Consider the following 17463-nt stretch of genomic DNA (forward strand, 5'->3'; position numbering starts at 1 on the left):
GCTGAAATCAGCTCGGGCGATCGATGCGATAAATGGATGCGTGCGATTGGTAGCCGGGAAAATCGATGATGAACAGGGGGGCACCCTACCTAGCCGCGAAAGCGAGCGAGCACGGCTGCACCGCCGGAGAGGATGGAGCAAAGACCGAAATATCGATTTTTAGGCCCCTACGCGGCGGTTCGATGCTCATATCTGCCCCGTGTCCCGTATCCGCGCGAAGCGCCTTTCAAAACACCAACGACGCGTGCGAGACACACCGTGGTGACGCGATCTCATCGAGGAATTATCGTGCAATTAAATACGTGAGGGTACGACGGAGTGACGCGCGTTTGCGAAGTACTGGCCGATGTCGTCAGGTAAACATGCTGACGACGTTACGACGTGGTTAAAAATGAAAAAGCTTCGCCGTCAGATTTCTTTCTCTCTCTTTCACGACGTTCATGCGAGCAACGGTAATATCATGCAACCTAAACCGGGGACAATCAATGATCCTCAAATGCGGAAACGATCTAAGATCGCGGCATTTTGAAGTGCATCGATGGTGTTATACGTCTCACTCGAAGATATCGTCCGCCTGAAAATGTTGTGTGCATTGTCTATCGTTGAACAAACGACGGGATCGAGATGAGGGTGTAAATCGGCGGGGTAGCGAAAAGTGCGCGTAATTATTTCATTTACCATTTGTCTGATGGTATTTGTACTGGTTTAAGACTTTTGTTGAAATCGACTTCTCTGTACCGTGATTAAAGAAAACGAGGATCTGTTAGTGTTGTTTCCTATGGTTCGTGTATTATTATTACCGTGCACGAGCAAGCAATAGAGAGATTGCAAAAATGTACAGGCTTGAAGAAAAAATCAATTAATGCTACAGACTGAATTCGATCGAGGAAAAGAAAATTCATAACTAAAACGTTTTTAAAGCTGTATATCCATCAACGAAATAACAAATCGTATATGCGTATCGCGTAATTATAGTGAAACGACAATTATTTGTTTATTATTCATTATCGTGAACAGCTTTGCGCAAACCAATCGCATGGATAAAATATTTTAAATGTAATAAAATTATTTGCGTGTACAATAACGTAATTCGCATTTCGTAGAAGTGCTATTTAGTCTCATTTTGCTATTAGCATTTATTACGTATTATTTTATAATATCGTTTCGTTCTATAATGCAGAAATTACAGGAATACAAACGAGATGCGGCCGACGCAACAGGCTTAATAATACAACAAATATGTCCATGTATAAACATGCTGTTCTCTTTATAAATATTAATGAAATATTTTCTTTCGAACGGTGCAGAAAAAATGGCCATCGCTGCTTCGGAGAATTATCAACTTAAGTGGCACAGCTATGGCGCGCATTTACACAGCTCCGTCGCGACGTTACTGCACTCAGAATCCTTCGCAGATGTCTTATTGGCGACGTCCTGCGGCCGACACGTGGCGGCCCATCGATTTGTCCTTGCCGCTTGTTCATCATACCTCAGTCACATTTTTCAAACATGTCATTTTGGAGCGAATACAAACGCTCCAATAATTGTGGTTGGTACCCATATACTATATGTATTAATCTTTCTAAGATCACACAACATTATTAACGACGAATAAACGATCTATCGCAATAAGTCAATATCATAATATAAAATTACATTTTAGGTATTACCGACAGAAATCGGATATCGCACTTTGAAAATCCTAATTCAATACATGTACAGCGGAGAAGCTACCGTGACGAACGATCAGCTGGAGGGTGTACTGAAAGCCGGTGACATACTACGTGTACGTGGCTTATGGAGATCAAATACCGGCAGTAAAAAAGAAAATATACAATCGAACAACCAGAAGGTTGATCGGGATAAACGGGAGCAACCGCCATTAACCGGTCAAATACAAAAAATTAAGTTGGTTCAACCGTCAACGGAGAAAGCCGTTGAAAACGTACAACAAACCACGCCAACACAAAACAACGTTCAACCTCAGAAACCTACCTCAGAGAGAAAGAGTATTGAGAAGATCGAGGAGAAGATTAGCGAGTCAGAACCTAAAAAAGTGTTAGAGGAAAATAAGAATAACGAACACAACAAAAATAAGGAAAACCTGGAGGCCAACGGAAAGAAAAGGAAAACAACCGTCAACAGCGATGTAGAATCTAATAAATCTAAAAGCGAGGACGGTGAAAATGTACGATGATTCTCAAATGACACATGAATGGAATTAAATATTTCATTGTTTTTTTTTTTTTTATGTATTTCAGACGGAGTTAAATCTAGAACTTTTAGTAAAGGATGAACCAATTTGGGAGGAAACTATTGATCCGTCAGAATCCCTGACGATAGACCATGAAATTGATATCAAACCGGTATGTTGTATTCCGAAAAAATTCGTTTTATAGAAAAAAAGTATGTAATACGAAAACTCACTGTTCATAGGAAATCGTACATAGTGCGGACGAAGAAGAAGAATACACACCATTAACGTGCGACATGTGTAGTCAAACGTTCAATCGACCATCCGACTGGGTGAGACATATTGAATTTACTCATGCTGATATGACTGAAAATCGAAGGAAAAAAAGGAAGGTAAATGTCTAAAATAAATTACGGAACAATAATGACAAAGTAATAAAGTTCAAATATTAAATTATACTCTAAATTGTATTATAAAATATTCTATTGTTTTATAGGGCGATGTGGATGACGACAGCAAAGATTTTCCACCTTTAAAATGTGACCTTTGTGGTAATATGTACTCGACGCCTCAAGAATGGGTACGTCATATACAAACGGAACACACGGAAGAGCAATTAGCTTTAATGAACAACTCGGCACCACCTAAGCCAAAAAGAGTTCACAGTCATCAAAAATTGTGCAACATTTGTCAAAAGGAATTTCCAAGTCACGCATCGATGGTAATTCATCAAAGAACACATACAGGGGAGAAGCCTTTTCTCTGTTCCTATTGTAAAAAAGGCTTTAATGTAAAAAGTAATTTACTAAGGCATCTAAGGACATTGCATGACAAGTATGTACATCCCAGCTTATATGGGAGTAATGGTAACACAAATGCTTAAGCCCTTATGATTTTCAAATGTACATGTTCTTTTTCTTGTTAGTACCTCATTTGCAAAGTAAACGTCACGCACTACTCTAGATACTTGTGAAATCATGCTCACAGACTGAAGGAATAACGTATGCATTGATAATCCTGCATAAGTATGTCAAATTAGTCCAAAGAATTAAATGTTACCAAAGTGCGCGTGACATCTTCTTTGAGAATGAGCAAGCATTAAATGCTTAAGAAGTTTTCTTAAAAATTGAACGGATAATTTCAAGTATTATTTTCGTGCATTACATTCGGTAATTATACGTATTAATATCTATAAGTATTTGGCATTTGATTGTTTCAGTGTAAGAATGATTGTTTTATTTTAAATTCGAAACTATTTTGTTAAAAACACAAAAGCAATATCAGGGCTTTAAAAACAAAGAGGCTGATTACTATTGCCAAAGTGTCTTGTTTTGTTGCGACTTTAATTCGTCTTTTGAACATAGAACAGGATATGAAAAGTATTTATTTTAATTAGACATTTCATTTAAACATATATGAATAAGAATGACGATATACAGGTCTTCGCAGTATGTGCGTGTAAAATAATTCATAGTATAAATCAACATCTATTGATTAATATTTAATTATTTAGTAACTACACGAGATCCAAATTGTGTAAGATTTAATTGTATACTTCTAGGCTATTCCATCCATGGTAGCCCTCTTATTCCCTCAGCTCATAAGCTAATTATGTATTTTTATATTAAACTAGCTTATACACAAAAAGTATAAGAAATAAGATACTTAAAGTAAGTCAAAAAATTGAACTTCAATTAGGCTAGGACATAAGAATAACACATAATTCAAAAATTTATCAAATGTTTTGGAAATATATTGAGTTCTTCTTACATATAAAAAAACGCAATATTATCAAAATATTGTCACAGTTTATGAAACGGTAACAATATAAATCTTAAGAGAATGACACCATATTACCATGTTAATCATGATCGTGTCACTCTATTATGAATCTTAGTGTCAATTCTACGTTGCGCTAACACTGTGACGAGCCAAATGACTTTTAAATGTAAAATTTAAATATATTACCTTCAAAATATTTTTAATTATCCTTAATCGTTCCTTAACAATGAATATCAAAATATATCTACTCTTTCATAAGGCTGGAGCTATTATTGTATTATTCAGTAAAATTTTGAAAATATTTAATCCCTATTAACGCGATAAATATAAAAACAATAGACTGGATTAATAACATTATGGCTTGTACTTTGAAGTAAATCAACAGGATACTTAATTTTCCTCATCATCATCAATTTTTGGTGCAAGGTAGTATCTAATGTGCCCAATATCTCCAATTTTATATTCACAAACTAAGGGCACATCGTTAGACATGGACAACTGCACTTGTGCACACAATGGGCCAGCTTTTATAAAGCAGTTAAGGTAACGACACGAAAATGTTAATTTTACTGGTTCTTGCATATTTACGACTACTGCTTCATCTTCATTATCTGCATCTGCTGTTTGGGCCAACTTAATAGTGGCTAAAAAGGAGAAATGTCTTATATAAGATATTGATATTATAATAATGTTAATTGTAAAGATAAATTTCTACATTTCATAAATATGAATTTTTCATAATTCATTTACACTTTAATAAGTGTTACTATAGGAAGGTACATTTTTTTTTATGAATAATTACACAAATGACCGTATCTTTATAACAATATAAGATCAAACAATTAAATACTTTAACTAGAAGATGTTAAAGAAAAAAGTATATAATTGAGGTAAATGCATGTATTATTTATCATTACACTATGAATTTAATCATGACAAAATCTTTATATTTTTGTTTTTTTATTTAATATAAGAAACTGCTATACCTTGTCCATAATCTCCAGAAGCACTAAACTTTATACCCTCTTTAGAACATGCAAATGTTATTGATTCTCCAAACTGACTTAAATCTCTACAGATACGTGAAAATTCTTGAGATGGCATTTTTACAACACATGAATATGAAGTATCCTATAATAATTAACAAATTGCAATAATCATAGTATAATAAAATACATTTTCTTCTTTTTAAGCAAATAATGTAACAATATACAACAAAAATATTCTTACAGGAATACCAAGGTGTTCCTGATCCATATTTATAAGTTTCATTTCATACTCTGCTAATTTTTCTTTGTTTGGAGATTCAAATATAAATACAATATTTTCTGGATTATCCAATGCTCGCAAAGTCACTGTATCTTCTGAGCCAGCACATCGTAGGATTTTAGACATACTAAAAAACAGTTACCTCATTTTTTCTTATTATTACAGAGAGATGAAACTTTGTCTTGTCATGATTTTCATAGACAAAGAAAAAAGTGGTAAATACTTTATTCAAATAAGAATGAACGAATTGTACTTTATCTTTAGAAGTATGTTTTTGTTCTGTCATGAAAGAATATATAACCTTTACAAATTTGTATTTAATCTTACCATGCGACACTCATACCCATTGACAAATTTCTGTCGCATCTATATTTGTCAAAACCGTCACTTCTCAAATTAAGAGAAACCAAAGAGACATGAGCATTATCCATAGCTTGGACTTGAATGCCTGAGTCCGAACATTCGAAAGTTGCTTCGGTTAAAAGATCTTTTATTGCATCTAACACTTTCTTCAAGATCGCACTTTGTACCAAACGTGCTTCGAACATCTTCACGATTCACTTTCTTTCACTATCAGTTTGTAAAAACTAGTCAGATGCAACAAGTATCGCTACTTCAAATAAATGTCGAGAATCGAGACCGGTATACCGGTAATATTATCCAGCGTTATTAGATCGACGCAATTTTCGCGCATGCGTGTTCAAAAACAGCTACGTACATAGTATTATTCACGTCAAACTTAAACGGGCCCAAAAGTGGGTAAGCCAAACAAAGGTATTAGATTATAAACGTAATATCATATAATGAATAACAGATCGTGATCTTTTTTTAAATGTTCAGAAAAATTTTCCAATTGTTTTCAATTTATTTTCCAACAATCTTTAAATAATTTCCTACAATAGATAAGTAAGGGCCAACAAAATACCCACTTTTACTCGATCAAACCACTATACTGATGCCATTTTCGATACGCATGCGCGAAAATTGCATCAAATTTTGGGAACTCTAACATTACCCGCGTTTTTTTACCGCCAAATCAGCAGGAAGTAGATGGCATTAGCAAATGCCGGAAATGTACTTAATTTTTAAGTCGAACAATATCGAACATTAGTCTGCCATTTTAGTAACTCGTAATTTAACATTTGTTAAACTGGTTTGAATTAAATTTATGGCAATAAAACACGTGTTACAATAATGTAAATTCCAATTTGTAATTTATTTTACATAAAAAACACTTTTTTCAATGTACCATGTGATTGTGGCATATATCAAAATCTTAATAGTTGAAAATCTTGATTCAGAAATGTATGTTGTAAATGTTTAGATCGCAATGTAAATATGTTAGGAAGAACACGGATCAGCAAAATGTGATATAATTGTTAGCTGCTTGTTTCATCTACAGAATACCTGTTTCGTGTTACTAAATATTTAACAAGAAAACAAAAATTAATACAAAATATAAAATTCTTTTATGTAAAAGAAATTTTTATAAATGACATATTCATGCTAACCAAAATAATTAAATAATGATGAAATAAAATATACAAAATAAATAAATTCTAACTAAAAATACGGAAAATAATTTTAATTATATTCACAATTGCTTACATATAATTTTTTGTAAGCATATGTAAGCATAGAAATTTATAGGATAAAAACATATAGCTATAAAAGTATTTAGACACGACTCGATCATTAACATTGTACTTAAATAAATGCAGTCTCACTCGTTATGATTTAAAACTAGGAATATTTACATATTACATATGAAATAAAATTAAACAAGAAAAAATAGAATACTAATCAATGTGGGAGTAATACACGCTCGTTAATTTATTAAAAGGCGATATCACCAGCCATGTTTTCCAATTCACTGAACATCTGATCGAGATGCTGAAATAAAAAATTATTACAAATTAGTTGTATTTTAGAACATACAAATTCGTTCAATTTGTCTGTTGTAAATCATGAAATATATTCTACGTACATCAGATGGCTCATTGTCTTTTGTAATTTCTTTTTGCTTATCATTAAATGATAGTTTTTCATTTTCATTTATGTCTCCCTCATCATCTTCTTCTTCATAATCGTTTTCATTATCGTCGTCATTGTCATCGGAATCATCATCTTCTTCTTCTTCGTCGTCGTCGTCATCGTCATCATCTATATCTTCATCGGACCGAATATTACACGACATATCGATTTCTTCATAATCTTCCGGTTCTTCCTTAATCTCCGTAAGCATTATTGTTTCCGTAAGAGATTCACTTTCAGTCGAACAAGGTGGAGGTGCTTCTGACGCTGAAGGTATTTGAGGTGGTTGACCAGTCTAAAATGTCATTAATTTTAAACATTTTTCCTTATCACAATTTCACTTAAAATGATTCATTAATCTACAAGTACTTATATATATTTTTACCCATGGCTGTTGCTGTTGTAATTGTGCTGACTTAACCGATGCAATTGAGGTTGGTACAGGGGAAGAAGAAAAAGATTGCAAATTCGTACTTTGTTCTTGAATTTGAGATGTTTTATTTTGTGTATTATTGGGATTATCTTGCAACCTACTTTCTACGTTAGTTTCTAACTTTGATAAATTCTTATCAGCATTATTAGCCTTCTGTTCCTTTTTTACTTGCGAATTACTATTTGGTTCCTCTTTAATTTTCTTAACATTTGGTTTAGGTTCTCCAGGAAGACAAGTATTACCGCGCTGCCTTCTAAACCTGACAATAATACTTCTGGTATCCCACATTAAGTCATGTGCTTGTTTATAAGCAGATATAGATTCATCTACACTGTTATACCTGATAAAAGCATAGCTGCAAAGTAAAATAAATATAATACATTATAGAAATACATATAAAGTTAATACAAAATTTGTAGTATCGTAAGTAAAACTCACCGGGTGTTTCTCATTTTTTGTGCATAGCCTACATCTACTCGAGCAGCTGTTGGAAACTTACTCTTTACTTCATTAACATTAACAGATTCTGGTAAATTTCCTATATATAATGTATAAGGATCTATTTCTTCAGGCATTGGATTATCTTCATCTCTTAAAGATTTTCTTTCAACTTTTAAATGACCTACCCCAAAAGGTATCTTCTCCAACTCTTTTATAGCTTCATCGATATCAACGGATTCTGCCATCTGTATAAAACAGTATCTAGGACCACTAGGACTTTGAAAATGTATATTTTGTATACCAGGATGAAATTCTCTAACAATATCTTTATTCAAATCAGGATCTGGAAATTTGATTATTAAACTTTGAGCTTTGACTGTTTTGTTGTATTCATTTTCAATTTTCAAAGCTCTTTCTGCATCTTCTCGATTCCATGGTCGACTAGGATAACTTTGGGACATAGGTTTTCTTTGTTTATTTTTTTTAACTACAACTTCCTCCTAAAATAAATAAAAGCCACATTATACGATTAAACAGCAAGGAATATTAATATCAATGTACTTACTAAAATAATTTTAACATCCTGATCTGATGTTTCTTCGTTGTGTCGATTTGTCAAAATCCCTGGGGGAATGGGAGGTAGACCATGATTAGGAAGAGGAACAGGCATATGATTCAAAATAGTATCGTTTGTAGATGTAGTGTAATTGTTTCTTTGCCATTCCAAACCAAGACTATTACTTAATGTTGCACCAAAATATGCTGCTTGCTCAAATTGACCCTGAGACTGTCCAAATCGTGCAAGTCTTCTATTTTTACGATGAAAGTTACTTCTTTGAATATATATATTGTTTCTATTGTGACTAAACCTTTCACGCCTTATATAGTTACCTCTTAGAGGCATTTCTCTTTGAAATGAATTTGTGGTTATATCACGTGGAGGTAGAGGTGGTAAGGGTGATGTTTGAGGTGTTATCCATTGCCATGGTGCAGAAGGATGTGTCCATGCTTGAATTGGTGTAACTTGAGAAGGCACTGGTCCAAATATGTGAGGGGGTGGTGGAACTCCACTAGTTGGTGGAGGCATAGGAGGTAATGGTGGTTGTCCTGGTAAAGGTTGCGTGACAGTTGAAGGAGATGAAGAAGATGATGTATAAGTAGGATAGGAACCTTCATATCCAAAACTGACACATTCTTGTTTAACAAAAGATCTTTTTGTCTCTCCATTTTCTTCAGTTACCTGAAAAGTATAAAATTATGAATTAAAAATGGGAAGATCTATTAAAATTGAAATTCCATTATAAAATGTTATAATTTAGCAATATTATTTTAATATCATTAACATTGAAATTGTGTATTCATATATTAAATACTCATTGATATACTATGCAACCGCTGTCAAACTAACCTTCTTTAAAAATAACATTGACGGTATAAATGTAAATTTACTATTATTATTATTGTAAAACTATAAGAAATAGAAAAGTAGATCATTACCGAACGTTTCATAATGCAGGTAAAACTGTTGCTAATCTTTAGAAAATAGTTACTTCCATTAATGTATAATGTAAATACATCGTAAAGTAATGCAACAAGGATGGCCAGTGTATGTAAAAGCTACTGGCTACTAGTGTACAGAATGTACTGTAGTGTATACTGTGTTCGACAGGAGTACCAACCCTTATTACCCATTTTTTTAATAAAGAAATTGAAAAATCAACAATATCAAACATAATTATTACAGAAATAATTTATTTCCATATTTTTTTAATATATATAAATATATCTATCTCGTCAATAAAATGTATATACACAATAAAATATTTTTTGTAATTGTAAACAGGTAATAACATATATGTACGATACATACGTATGTATACAGTATTGGGTAAAATATAGTGGGGTGTAATTATAATCATTAATCATTAAACCGTATAATTACCGTATACTATTGTAGAAGTAGTTTGTACACTATAGATACTATATATATCTACATGCATATATACGAAAAAAATAATGGCTGCATTACTCGCAGAGAGATACGTATAAAACTACTGTACTCCATTTTTACAAAAAACGATATGTTCATGAGAATCCAAAGAGATTGTATTTTCTTTACTAGACATACCTATTTAAAAATGCCAGGTTTTTTCTCAAGTGTATACACATACATATAATTTATTGAGAAAGAGGACTATATTAAATATTCAAAGTAACAAAATGATTTTAAATCGCTTGTGTATTTGCATTAATTTATCATATTCTGAATTACACTACAATTTCTTTAGATGATACACGATGTATTTTCTTAAATTTTATAAATACGATTTTTGATCACATTATTTCATCATAAATCATTTGTAATACAATAGAAAATTGTGGACGAATTTAAAATGGAATTATGTTTTTATCGTGACATGTTTACATCGCTTTTTCTGGATACACAAAATAAGAGAAAGTCAACAGAAACAAAACAATTGCATGTATACGCATGAATATAAATATTCAAATGAAAGAAAAGTAATTAATGTCGTAATAACAGATAAAATGATGTGTTATTTAAGAACAATTTCTGCAACGTTAAAATAATTTTAAGTTGGTCTATCAAGAGGAGAAAACAGCGAAATATAGGTACAAGGCTTGTTTGTTTTCAAGACTATACGTTTTTATAGTTGTTTCTGTATCATATTTGTGTATTTTAGTTATACCATACTAATATAGTGCAATTAAAGATAATTGCTCTTCTTCATCCACTTATTTCATTTTGATGCGGTAAGTTCCTGTGTCAATGCAATTTTGCATTTCTATCTTAGGAAAAGGAAATTTCGGTGTAAAACTTCTGCCGACAGATGCCCTTACTGTTAGTTCACTGAGTGAGCATATTGTATGTCGTGTAGTCGATGTGATATGGCTACGAGTAATACAGAAGAAGTTGAGGTATTTTTCTCTAACATAATTCACGATACTATGAGTATCTTAAAATTAATACAGTACTTCGTTGAGATGTATTTGCGGTTCAAATATCTGGGGAAAATTTTCGTGATCATTCTTTGAAATAGCGTGGTCGGTTCGATACCCTTTTCCCCTCCCATCTGTTCTATGCATGGTGAAAACTGTCTAACGAACTTAAAAAAAGCATACTATATTACTTGTATAAAATATTATAATACATATCGTGTCTTATAAAAAATAATATTGGGCCGAGTTCAAGTAATACCGTCTTATAACCTTTAAGCATATCAAACTGTTAAAAGTGATTAGAAAGCTCTGTATGCGTATGTGTGTGGCGAGTGCGCGCGCGCGCGCGAGCGTGGCAAGTAGTATGCACAGATTAAAAAGGTTATTATTTGCAGGAAGTAGAGCGGAAGGAGCAATTGGTACCAAGTTTTGATGAATTTCCACCAGAGGTTCTAATTAAACATCCTCTACAGCATGCATGGACTCTTTGGTACTATGAACCTGATAGAAATAAATCATGGGAAGAAAGTCAAAGAAAAATTACAAGTTTTGATACAGCAGAAGATTTTTGGAGGTAAGTTTTATAGATTATGGTTTAGAATGTAATAGGAACTTGTTAATTAAATTTTTTGACTAATAACATTTCTGTTTAATTGGTAGCTTATACAATCACATAAAGTCTGCATCAGATTTAAGACAAGGTTGTGACTATAGTATGTTCAAGCAAGGAATTAGACCTATGTGGGAAGATGATGCTAATAAATGTGGTGGAAGGTGGCTTATAAACTTAGATAAGAAACAAAGAGCCACAGATTTAGATCACTTTTGGTTAGAAACTCTGTTATGTATGATTGGTGAAGCATTTAATGGATACTCTGATGATGTTTGTGGAGCAGTAGTAAATGTTCGAAACAAAACAGATAAAATTGGCATATGGACAGCAAATGCCAATAGGGAAGATAGCGTCATGGAAATTGGGTAAATTGTAACATACAATTTCAAATAATATGTTAATTATTCAAGTAGTTATTTAATTATCCTTTTTTTGTAGACGTAAATTAAGAGAGAGATTAAAAATTTCATCGAAGATCTCTATAGCATACCAAATACATAAAGATATTATGGTCAAAATAGGAAGTCAAACAAAGAATGCCTATGTACTCTAGAAATTGTTGATGTTACATTAATATCATCATTACTCATTGAAAACTTAAACCAGGTTAAATATGTATTATTGATATGAATATCATACAAGATCGAGTCAGATTACTGCATCAAATTAAATTAAGATTCAGTGCAAAATTTTTAATTACTACATCTTCATTGTAGCTAAGTATTTCTCTAATGCAAGTCATTGAACAAAAACTAATAAATATGTACTAAAGTAAATGTATATCGTATTAATATAAAAATTTGCATTCATGTAATATGTAACTTAAGATTAGGTAATGAAAGATACGCACAGGCTGCTGTATTTTTCAGAAGACAACATAAATAATACGATTATAAATTATTATTATTATTACTATTATTATTTGATTAAGTAATTTTCTTCACACATACCTTTCTCTATGCGTATCATACGTAATTCATATAAACAAGACTGGTACAAAGAACACTAGGATGTCATTTTCAGCAAAGAAATGACAAAATACAGCAACCTACTTTATTTCAAAATAGTATAACATTATTTAATAATGTTCTCACGGTTGTTTAATAAATGATTATATTTAAGTTTCTCTTAAAAATATTAATTTCTTTTTCTGCATATCATTTTATTTTTAGTTTTCCTAAAATAAGTAGTGATATAAGTGTTGATTGAAATAAAAATGTTTTATTTTTTAATGATCTTACAGAAGTTATATTATTTTGCCAACAAATTATTCAATTCTTGAGCACATTATTAATTTCTCAGCAAGTTCTTTAAGATCTCTGCGCCTAGCGTGCTCTAAAGCATGTAATAAATTTAATTTCCAATTGTCGGTAGTATACTGGGATAAACACAGTTTTAAAGCCTAAAAAATTATTTGTTACTTTTATGTAAAAAATGTTATTTGGAATAAATTAATTGCATCTTACTTCGTAACTTTGTTCTTTCATATCAATTGGATATTTATTTTGAATAATATCAATTTGGTATTCGGGAATACCTAAATACCTAACAGTATCTCTCCAAGAACGTCCAATTCTCTCACTGATTTTTAATAACACTAAAAACAAATATTCTGTTTATTAATTTTATGAATAACTAATAATATATACCATACACAATTAGCTAATGCTTACCTGTATGTTGTAGCATTGTTTCTTGATCAGAATAAATTTTAGAATTTGTTACACATTTTTGTGATGCTAATTGGCATTCAGATTCAATAGATTGCTCTTTTGATTCCAATGTACAACTTTCAGTTTCATTTAACAATTGTTTTGTATCTTTATTTTTTGCTTCTAGAACATATAAAAGTGTATGCAACATAATTAAAAATACTCTGATTGGTTAGTTTATATAAATATATGATTTTTAATACTGACATAGTACTTAAAAGTTAAAAAATATGGAGGATGGAGCACAAACTTTGACCATCTGATGTACATCCATTATTTTTGGACACAAAAAAGATATATAAAAACTTTAGCAAAATTATAGATATTCTACACATTATGTATTAATTATAAGAACTGCCCTTGATGACATTATTTTCAGATTGTTGAATAGTATGTAGAGATTTAATTTTGTAGCTAGTTCTTTGACAATCTTAACTGACTTTATATTGTAGCTTATTAAAATTGTCTAAATAACTGCTATTGTGTTAAATATAGAAAGGTATAAGATTTAATTTAAAAAAAAAATGAATTTAACCATGAGTTTTCTCTTATACTTGTATCAAAAATAGATATATCAAAAATTACTAACTCTGTTATAATACATGAATCCTTATACATATAGCTTTAGTATATAAAATCTTTCTCTATGTCTAAAAATAATAGAAACTTGTCAAGTAATGTGAGTACAGTTGCTCCATGTAATGCACTGATAAAATGTAAGCTGTATGAATATATATTATATTTTACATAATAAAAGAAATTATTCAGTAAATGTACAATTTATATTTAACTAAAAACTTACCATTTGTGTGTTGATACATATTACAAAGTAATGGGTAATGTGAGTTTTGAAGACGAAATTTATAATCTTCTATTTTAGTCTGCAGAAGAGGGTCATTTAAAAAATTATTTAAAATGTAAACAAGTGGTTCCACATTACTACAATTAAGAGCATCTCGTTTCTCTAATATTTTCAATAATGCCCTTAAATCACCAATCTGGCTTAATTTACGTTTTGAGTTTATGTAAGGCTCATAATAGTTTTTAAGTTCATTCAATATTTTATCATCAATGTATGATTGAGTGGCACATAAAAATTTATCACGCAAACAACTGTACTCTGCTTCCATAGCTATGATGTATTATATAAACGCTCTTCAAGGTAAGGGATTCCCTCTTTTTGATCTGAAAACATAAAGAAATTCTTTAATTTATTTTTATATATTTCGTTTTATGAAAAATTTGATAGTAATAAAAATAAAATGCAAATAAGATATAAAATAAAATACATATTAATTGATACAACACTAATTTTATTTGATTAAGCAAATTAAGGCACTTTACTAATGCAATATGTAAAAATGCGTCACGTCTGAAAACATTAATAACACATACAGACCTAAGCTATGTTCAGTTTTTGTTGGCAGTACTGTGCAAATGCTATGACAGTAAGGCAAATATCCACTAAAATGATATTGAGAACGCACTTGTAAAGTTTACAAAAATGTTTAAAAGAGACTGAACAAAAAAATTAACTATTTAATATTTTAATAACTACAGGGATTTCTTTTCGATATTATGATCTCGAGCCTTCATAATGTAAAATTTTTCTTTGATGATATACGAAGTAGTATTTTACTCGGTTTTTCTAATAGAGCAATTTTCGAATTTTTTTTGTATGATATGATAAGATTCCAAGTTTTTACTCTTTAAGATTGATATCTGATCGAAAGAGCAGAACATTTTACATAAAAATGTACGTTTCCTAGTAACATTTACACAAAATTATTTGAAAATTAAATATAAGGTTACAGCAAATTATGTATTCCTATATTTCCAATGTAATATTTATTGTACAATAAATGTGGTACAAAAATATATCAAAATTAATTGTTTAAGCATAAAATGAAGATATGCTGTTTGAATTAAATATTTGTTATATTTATGGAAATAGGCATTAATGTTGACACAATTGTTGCCAATGTTGCCGATTATTATATTACATTTCCCCATGAACACGTGTATCTGCATTCTTGAACTGTTTTCTCATAGCAATTATAAACATGAACGAAAATCAGAAAATACAATACTTGGTTGTTGATACAAGTGCTTTCATCAGAAATGCATCTTTACAGGTGAATTATTTTGTAAATAGGTTAATTTGAATATATATATATTATTCTTACTTGTTGAATTTTGTATTAATAATATTAAAATTGAAAATATTATTTTAATATGTATCTTATATTCTTTTTAGGATATTGGCCTCAACATAATAACAGAGCAAGATGTAGTGAATGAAGTTACAAATAAAAGGCAATTAAGAAGACTAGTTGTCTTACCATATGATTTAACAGTACAAAATGCACATACTGAAAACATTAAATTTGGTAATAAAATCTAGTTTTGTGTATGTTTAAATAATGATTGTATGCATTACAAATTTGAAATATAATAATTTCTGTCATATTTACAGTTACAGAATTTGCTAAAAAGACAGGTGATTATGCTAGTTTATCAGTAACTGATATAAAAGTAATTGCATTAACCTATCAGTTAGAAAAAGAAAAAGTAGGAACAAGTCATTTAAGAACTGATCCAATCATGGTAAAAACTGTGGATACCAGTGTTAGTTCAATGGAAGATCGTGTTTCATTAGCTGGTTTTTATATGCCAGTGAATAAAGTAAATCTATTTCTTTTAAATTAATATAGAAATATAAGATTACTATGATAATTAAACATTTTTAATGCACAGATTGGTGATAAGGATAAAGAAAAATATCATTTGGAAGAATTTAAATATAAGGAGCATGTAGAAGATATTAATAAAAAAAGTGTTGACATAAACTTGGAAGACAGTATAAATAATGTTGACAATGAAGAAGCAGATTCAGAATCATATTTTAGCGAATCCTCCAATGATATTGAATCAGATTATGAAACTGCAGAATCCGATATAGATCATGATAAAATAGAAGATGTGTCTACTAAATTTGCAAAGTTAGGATGTGAACCAATAGAATTAAAAATTCTAGATCAAGACAGTAGTGAATACAATATTAAGGATAATTTTGTTTCTGTTAAAGACGATTTTGAAGATGTACAAAATAACACTGAACATGATGAATATGAGGGTGATGAAGATGAAAATAATGAAGATGATGACAGTGGTTGGATTACACCTAGTAAGCTCTACTAATGATACATATGTATATGAAATAGTTACATAAAATACAAAATACAAATATTTCTTTTGTATTACAGAAAACATTTCTGTTATAAAAAAAAAAATTGATATGAATTTTCTTGAACAAGCACCAGTAATTGTTGCATGTTTAACAATGGACTTTGCTATGCAAAATGTTTTAAAACAAATTGGATTAAATGTAGCTGCACTAGATGGAAGAGTAATTAAAGAAATGAAAACGTTTATCTTCAGATGTTATGCATGTTTCAAAACTACTAGTATTATGACAAAAGTTTTTTGTCCCAGTTGTGGTAATAAAACATTGAAAAAAGTTGCAGTCACTTTAAATGAGGAAGGAAAACAACAAATTCATATTAATTTCCGAAAATCAATTTCCAAAAAAGGAAAAAGGGTAAGATATTGATTTTTTCTTTTTCTCTTATATGCTCTTATGTGAATAGTACTATATGTAATATTTAACAAATTTGTAGTTTTCTTTACCGATGCCAAAAGGTGGAAAACATGCTAACAATCCTATTCTTTGCGATGATCAACCAGTGCCCGACCAAAGAACAACAAAACTTGCGCGCACTAAAAATGATCCTTTACAGGATGATTACATAGCTGGATATTCTCCATTTATCATGCGTGATGTACATTCTAAATCGGCTATATTAGGTATACGACCAAGAGACTCTGTTAAATATTGGATGAAAAAAAATCCAAATGAATCTAGACGAAGACGGAAATAATTATCATAATTTGTATCTTTATATATTGTAACAGTATATGATTTTCTAAAATATTTAAATTAAATATTGTTAAATGTGTCGTTTTT

The 17463-nt window shown here is 30.6% G+C and overlaps 6 protein-coding genes across 10 annotated transcripts; 3 read left to right on the forward strand and 3 right to left on the reverse strand.

Annotated features, from left to right (window-relative positions):
* The first annotated feature begins 100 nt into the window (after window positions 1-100).
* LOC143346789 (uncharacterized) lies at window positions 101-3274 on the forward strand. Of its 3 annotated transcripts, none has more exons than XM_076775276.1 (6): window positions 101-356; window positions 1308-1549; window positions 1664-2188; window positions 2262-2366; window positions 2437-2586; window positions 2691-3274. In XM_076775276.1, the coding sequence occupies exons 1-6, from the start codon at window positions 347-349 to the stop codon at window positions 3075-3077; spliced, it is 1419 nt and encodes a 472-aa protein (XP_076631391.1). In that variant the 5' UTR covers window positions 101-346; the 3' UTR covers window positions 3078-3274. The 3 variants fall into 3 exon arrangements, with proteins under 3 accessions (XP_076631391.1, XP_076631381.1, XP_076631400.1); XM_076775266.1 differs by lacking the exon at window positions 101-356 and adding an exon at window positions 363-452; XM_076775285.1 differs by lacking the exon at window positions 101-356 and adding an exon at window positions 466-781.
* A 1089-nt stretch (window positions 3275-4363) lies between these two features.
* Window positions 4364-5911, reverse strand: Pcna (Proliferating cell nuclear antigen). The gene is made up of 4 exons (XM_076775296.1): window positions 5573-5911; window positions 5207-5372; window positions 4963-5107; window positions 4364-4620 (listed from the first exon to the last, which is right to left on the reverse strand). The coding sequence occupies exons 1-4, from the start codon at window positions 5791-5793 to the stop codon at window positions 4367-4369; spliced, it is 786 nt and encodes a 261-aa protein (XP_076631411.1). The 5' UTR covers window positions 5794-5911; the 3' UTR covers window positions 4364-4366.
* Window positions 5912-6442: 531 nt separating this feature from the next.
* Window positions 6443-9764, reverse strand: Pof (RNA binding domain-containing protein painting of fourth). The gene is made up of 6 exons (XM_076775254.1): window positions 9651-9764; window positions 8719-9393; window positions 8151-8653; window positions 7665-8067; window positions 7233-7574; window positions 6443-7138 (listed from the first exon to the last, which is right to left on the reverse strand). Exons 1-6 carry the CDS (start codon window positions 9660-9662, stop codon window positions 7082-7084), a joined length of 1992 nt encoding a protein of 663 aa, XP_076631369.1. The 5' UTR covers window positions 9663-9764; the 3' UTR covers window positions 6443-7081.
* A 1190-nt stretch (window positions 9765-10954) lies between these two features.
* Eif4e4 (eukaryotic translation initiation factor 4E4) lies at window positions 10955-13189 on the forward strand. Its single transcript, XM_076775338.1, has 4 exons — window positions 10955-11090; window positions 11507-11685; window positions 11772-12089; window positions 12163-13189. The coding sequence occupies exons 1-4, from the start codon at window positions 11040-11042 to the stop codon at window positions 12275-12277; spliced, it is 663 nt and encodes a 220-aa protein (XP_076631453.1). The 5' UTR covers window positions 10955-11039; the 3' UTR covers window positions 12278-13189.
* Fadd (fas-associated death domain protein) lies at window positions 12924-14925 on the reverse strand. Of its 3 annotated transcripts, none has more exons than XM_076775324.1 (5): window positions 14828-14925; window positions 14239-14621; window positions 13398-13559; window positions 13191-13321; window positions 12924-13126 (listed from the first exon to the last, which is right to left on the reverse strand). In XM_076775324.1, exons 2-5 carry the CDS (start codon window positions 14564-14566, stop codon window positions 12992-12994), a joined length of 756 nt encoding a protein of 251 aa, XP_076631439.1. In that variant the 5' UTR covers window positions 14567-14621; window positions 14828-14925; the 3' UTR covers window positions 12924-12991. The 3 variants fall into 3 exon arrangements, with proteins under 3 accessions (XP_076631439.1, XP_076631431.1, XP_076631421.1); XM_076775316.1 differs by lacking the exon at window positions 14828-14925 and adding an exon at window positions 14726-14808; XM_076775306.1 differs by lacking the exon at window positions 14828-14925 and having other exon boundaries at window positions 14239-14796.
* Window positions 14926-15389: 464 nt separating this feature from the next.
* On the forward strand, window positions 15390-17455 carry LOC143347829 (RNA-binding protein NOB1). The gene is made up of 6 exons (XM_076777401.1): window positions 15390-15571; window positions 15694-15826; window positions 15913-16121; window positions 16194-16623; window positions 16703-17037; window positions 17117-17455. The coding sequence occupies exons 1-6, from the start codon at window positions 15500-15502 to the stop codon at window positions 17375-17377; spliced, it is 1440 nt and encodes a 479-aa protein (XP_076633516.1). The 5' UTR covers window positions 15390-15499; the 3' UTR covers window positions 17378-17455.
* The last annotated feature ends 8 nt before the right edge of the window (window positions 17456-17463 follow it).

The sequence above is a fragment of the Colletes latitarsis genome, chromosome 2 (genome assembly GCF_051014445.1).
Source record: "Colletes latitarsis isolate SP2378_abdomen chromosome 2, iyColLati1, whole genome shotgun sequence".
Taxonomy (NCBI): domain Eukaryota; kingdom Metazoa; phylum Arthropoda; class Insecta; order Hymenoptera; family Colletidae; genus Colletes; species Colletes latitarsis.

What these genes read in the sequence shown, in the direction of transcription:
- Eif4e4 (XM_076775338.1), top strand. Translation starts at nt 11,040, where the DNA reads ATGTCGTGTAGTCGATGTGATATGGCTACGAGTAATACAGAAGAAGTT. An exon ending in ACAGCAGAAGATTTTTGGAG is followed by an intron (nt 11,686 to 11,771) that starts GTAAGTTTTATA and finishes TTTAATTGGTAG; the next exon opens with CTTATACAATCACATAAAGT. An exon ending in GATAGCGTCATGGAAATTGG is followed by an intron (nt 12,090 to 12,162) that starts GTAAATTGTAAC and finishes CTTTTTTTGTAG; the next exon opens with ACGTAAATTAAGAGAGAGAT.
- LOC143347829 (XM_076777401.1), top strand. Translation starts at nt 15,500, where the DNA reads ATGAACGAAAATCAGAAAATACAATACTTGGTTGTTGATACAAGTGCT. An exon ending in TTTATATGCCAGTGAATAAA is followed by an intron (nt 16,122 to 16,193) that starts GTAAATCTATTT and finishes TTTAATGCACAG; the next exon opens with ATTGGTGATAAGGATAAAGA. An exon ending in TTTCCAAAAAAGGAAAAAGG is followed by an intron (nt 17,038 to 17,116) that starts GTAAGATATTGA and finishes ACAAATTTGTAG; the next exon opens with TTTTCTTTACCGATGCCAAA.
- Pcna (XM_076775296.1), bottom strand. Translation starts at nt 5,793, where the DNA reads ATGTTCGAAGCACGTTTGGTACAAAGTGCGATCTTGAAGAAAGTGTTA. An exon ending in ATGGGTATGAGTGTCGCATG is followed by an intron (nt 5,373 to 5,572) that starts GTAAGATTAAAT and finishes ACTGTTTTTTAG; the next exon opens with TATGTCTAAAATCCTACGAT. An exon ending in AGGAACACCTTGGTATTCCT is followed by an intron (nt 5,108 to 5,206) that starts GTAAGAATATTT and finishes TAATTATTATAG; the next exon opens with GATACTTCATATTCATGTGT.
- Fadd (XM_076775324.1), bottom strand. Translation starts at nt 14,566, where the DNA reads ATGGAAGCAGAGTACAGTTGTTTGCGTGATAAATTTTTATGTGCCACT. An exon ending in TATGTATCAACACACAAATG is followed by an intron (nt 13,560 to 14,238) that starts GTAAGTTTTTAG and finishes TATATGTTCTAG; the next exon opens with AAGCAAAAAATAAAGATACA. An exon ending in AACAATGCTACAACATACAG is followed by an intron (nt 13,322 to 13,397) that starts GTAAGCATTAGC and finishes ATTTGTTTTTAG; the next exon opens with TGTTATTAAAAATCAGTGAG.
- Pof (XM_076775254.1), bottom strand. An exon ending in AGGATGTTAAAATTATTTTA is followed by an intron (nt 8,654 to 8,718) that starts GTAAGTACATTG and finishes TATTTATTTTAG; the next exon opens with GAGGAAGTTGTAGTTAAAAA. An exon ending in CAAAAAATGAGAAACACCCG is followed by an intron (nt 8,068 to 8,150) that starts GTGAGTTTTACT and finishes TTTACTTTGCAG; the next exon opens with CTATGCTTTTATCAGGTATA.
- LOC143346789 (XM_076775266.1), top strand. Translation starts at nt 392, where the DNA reads ATGAAAAAGCTTCGCCGTCAGATTTCTTTCTCTCTCTTTCACGACGTT. An exon ending in CGACGTTCATGCGAGCAACG is followed by an intron (nt 453 to 1,307) that starts GTAATATCATGC and finishes CGAACGGTGCAG; the next exon opens with AAAAAATGGCCATCGCTGCT. An exon ending in ATCGAAGGAAAAAAAGGAAG is followed by an intron (nt 2,587 to 2,690) that starts GTAAATGTCTAA and finishes ATTGTTTTATAG; the next exon opens with GGCGATGTGGATGACGACAG.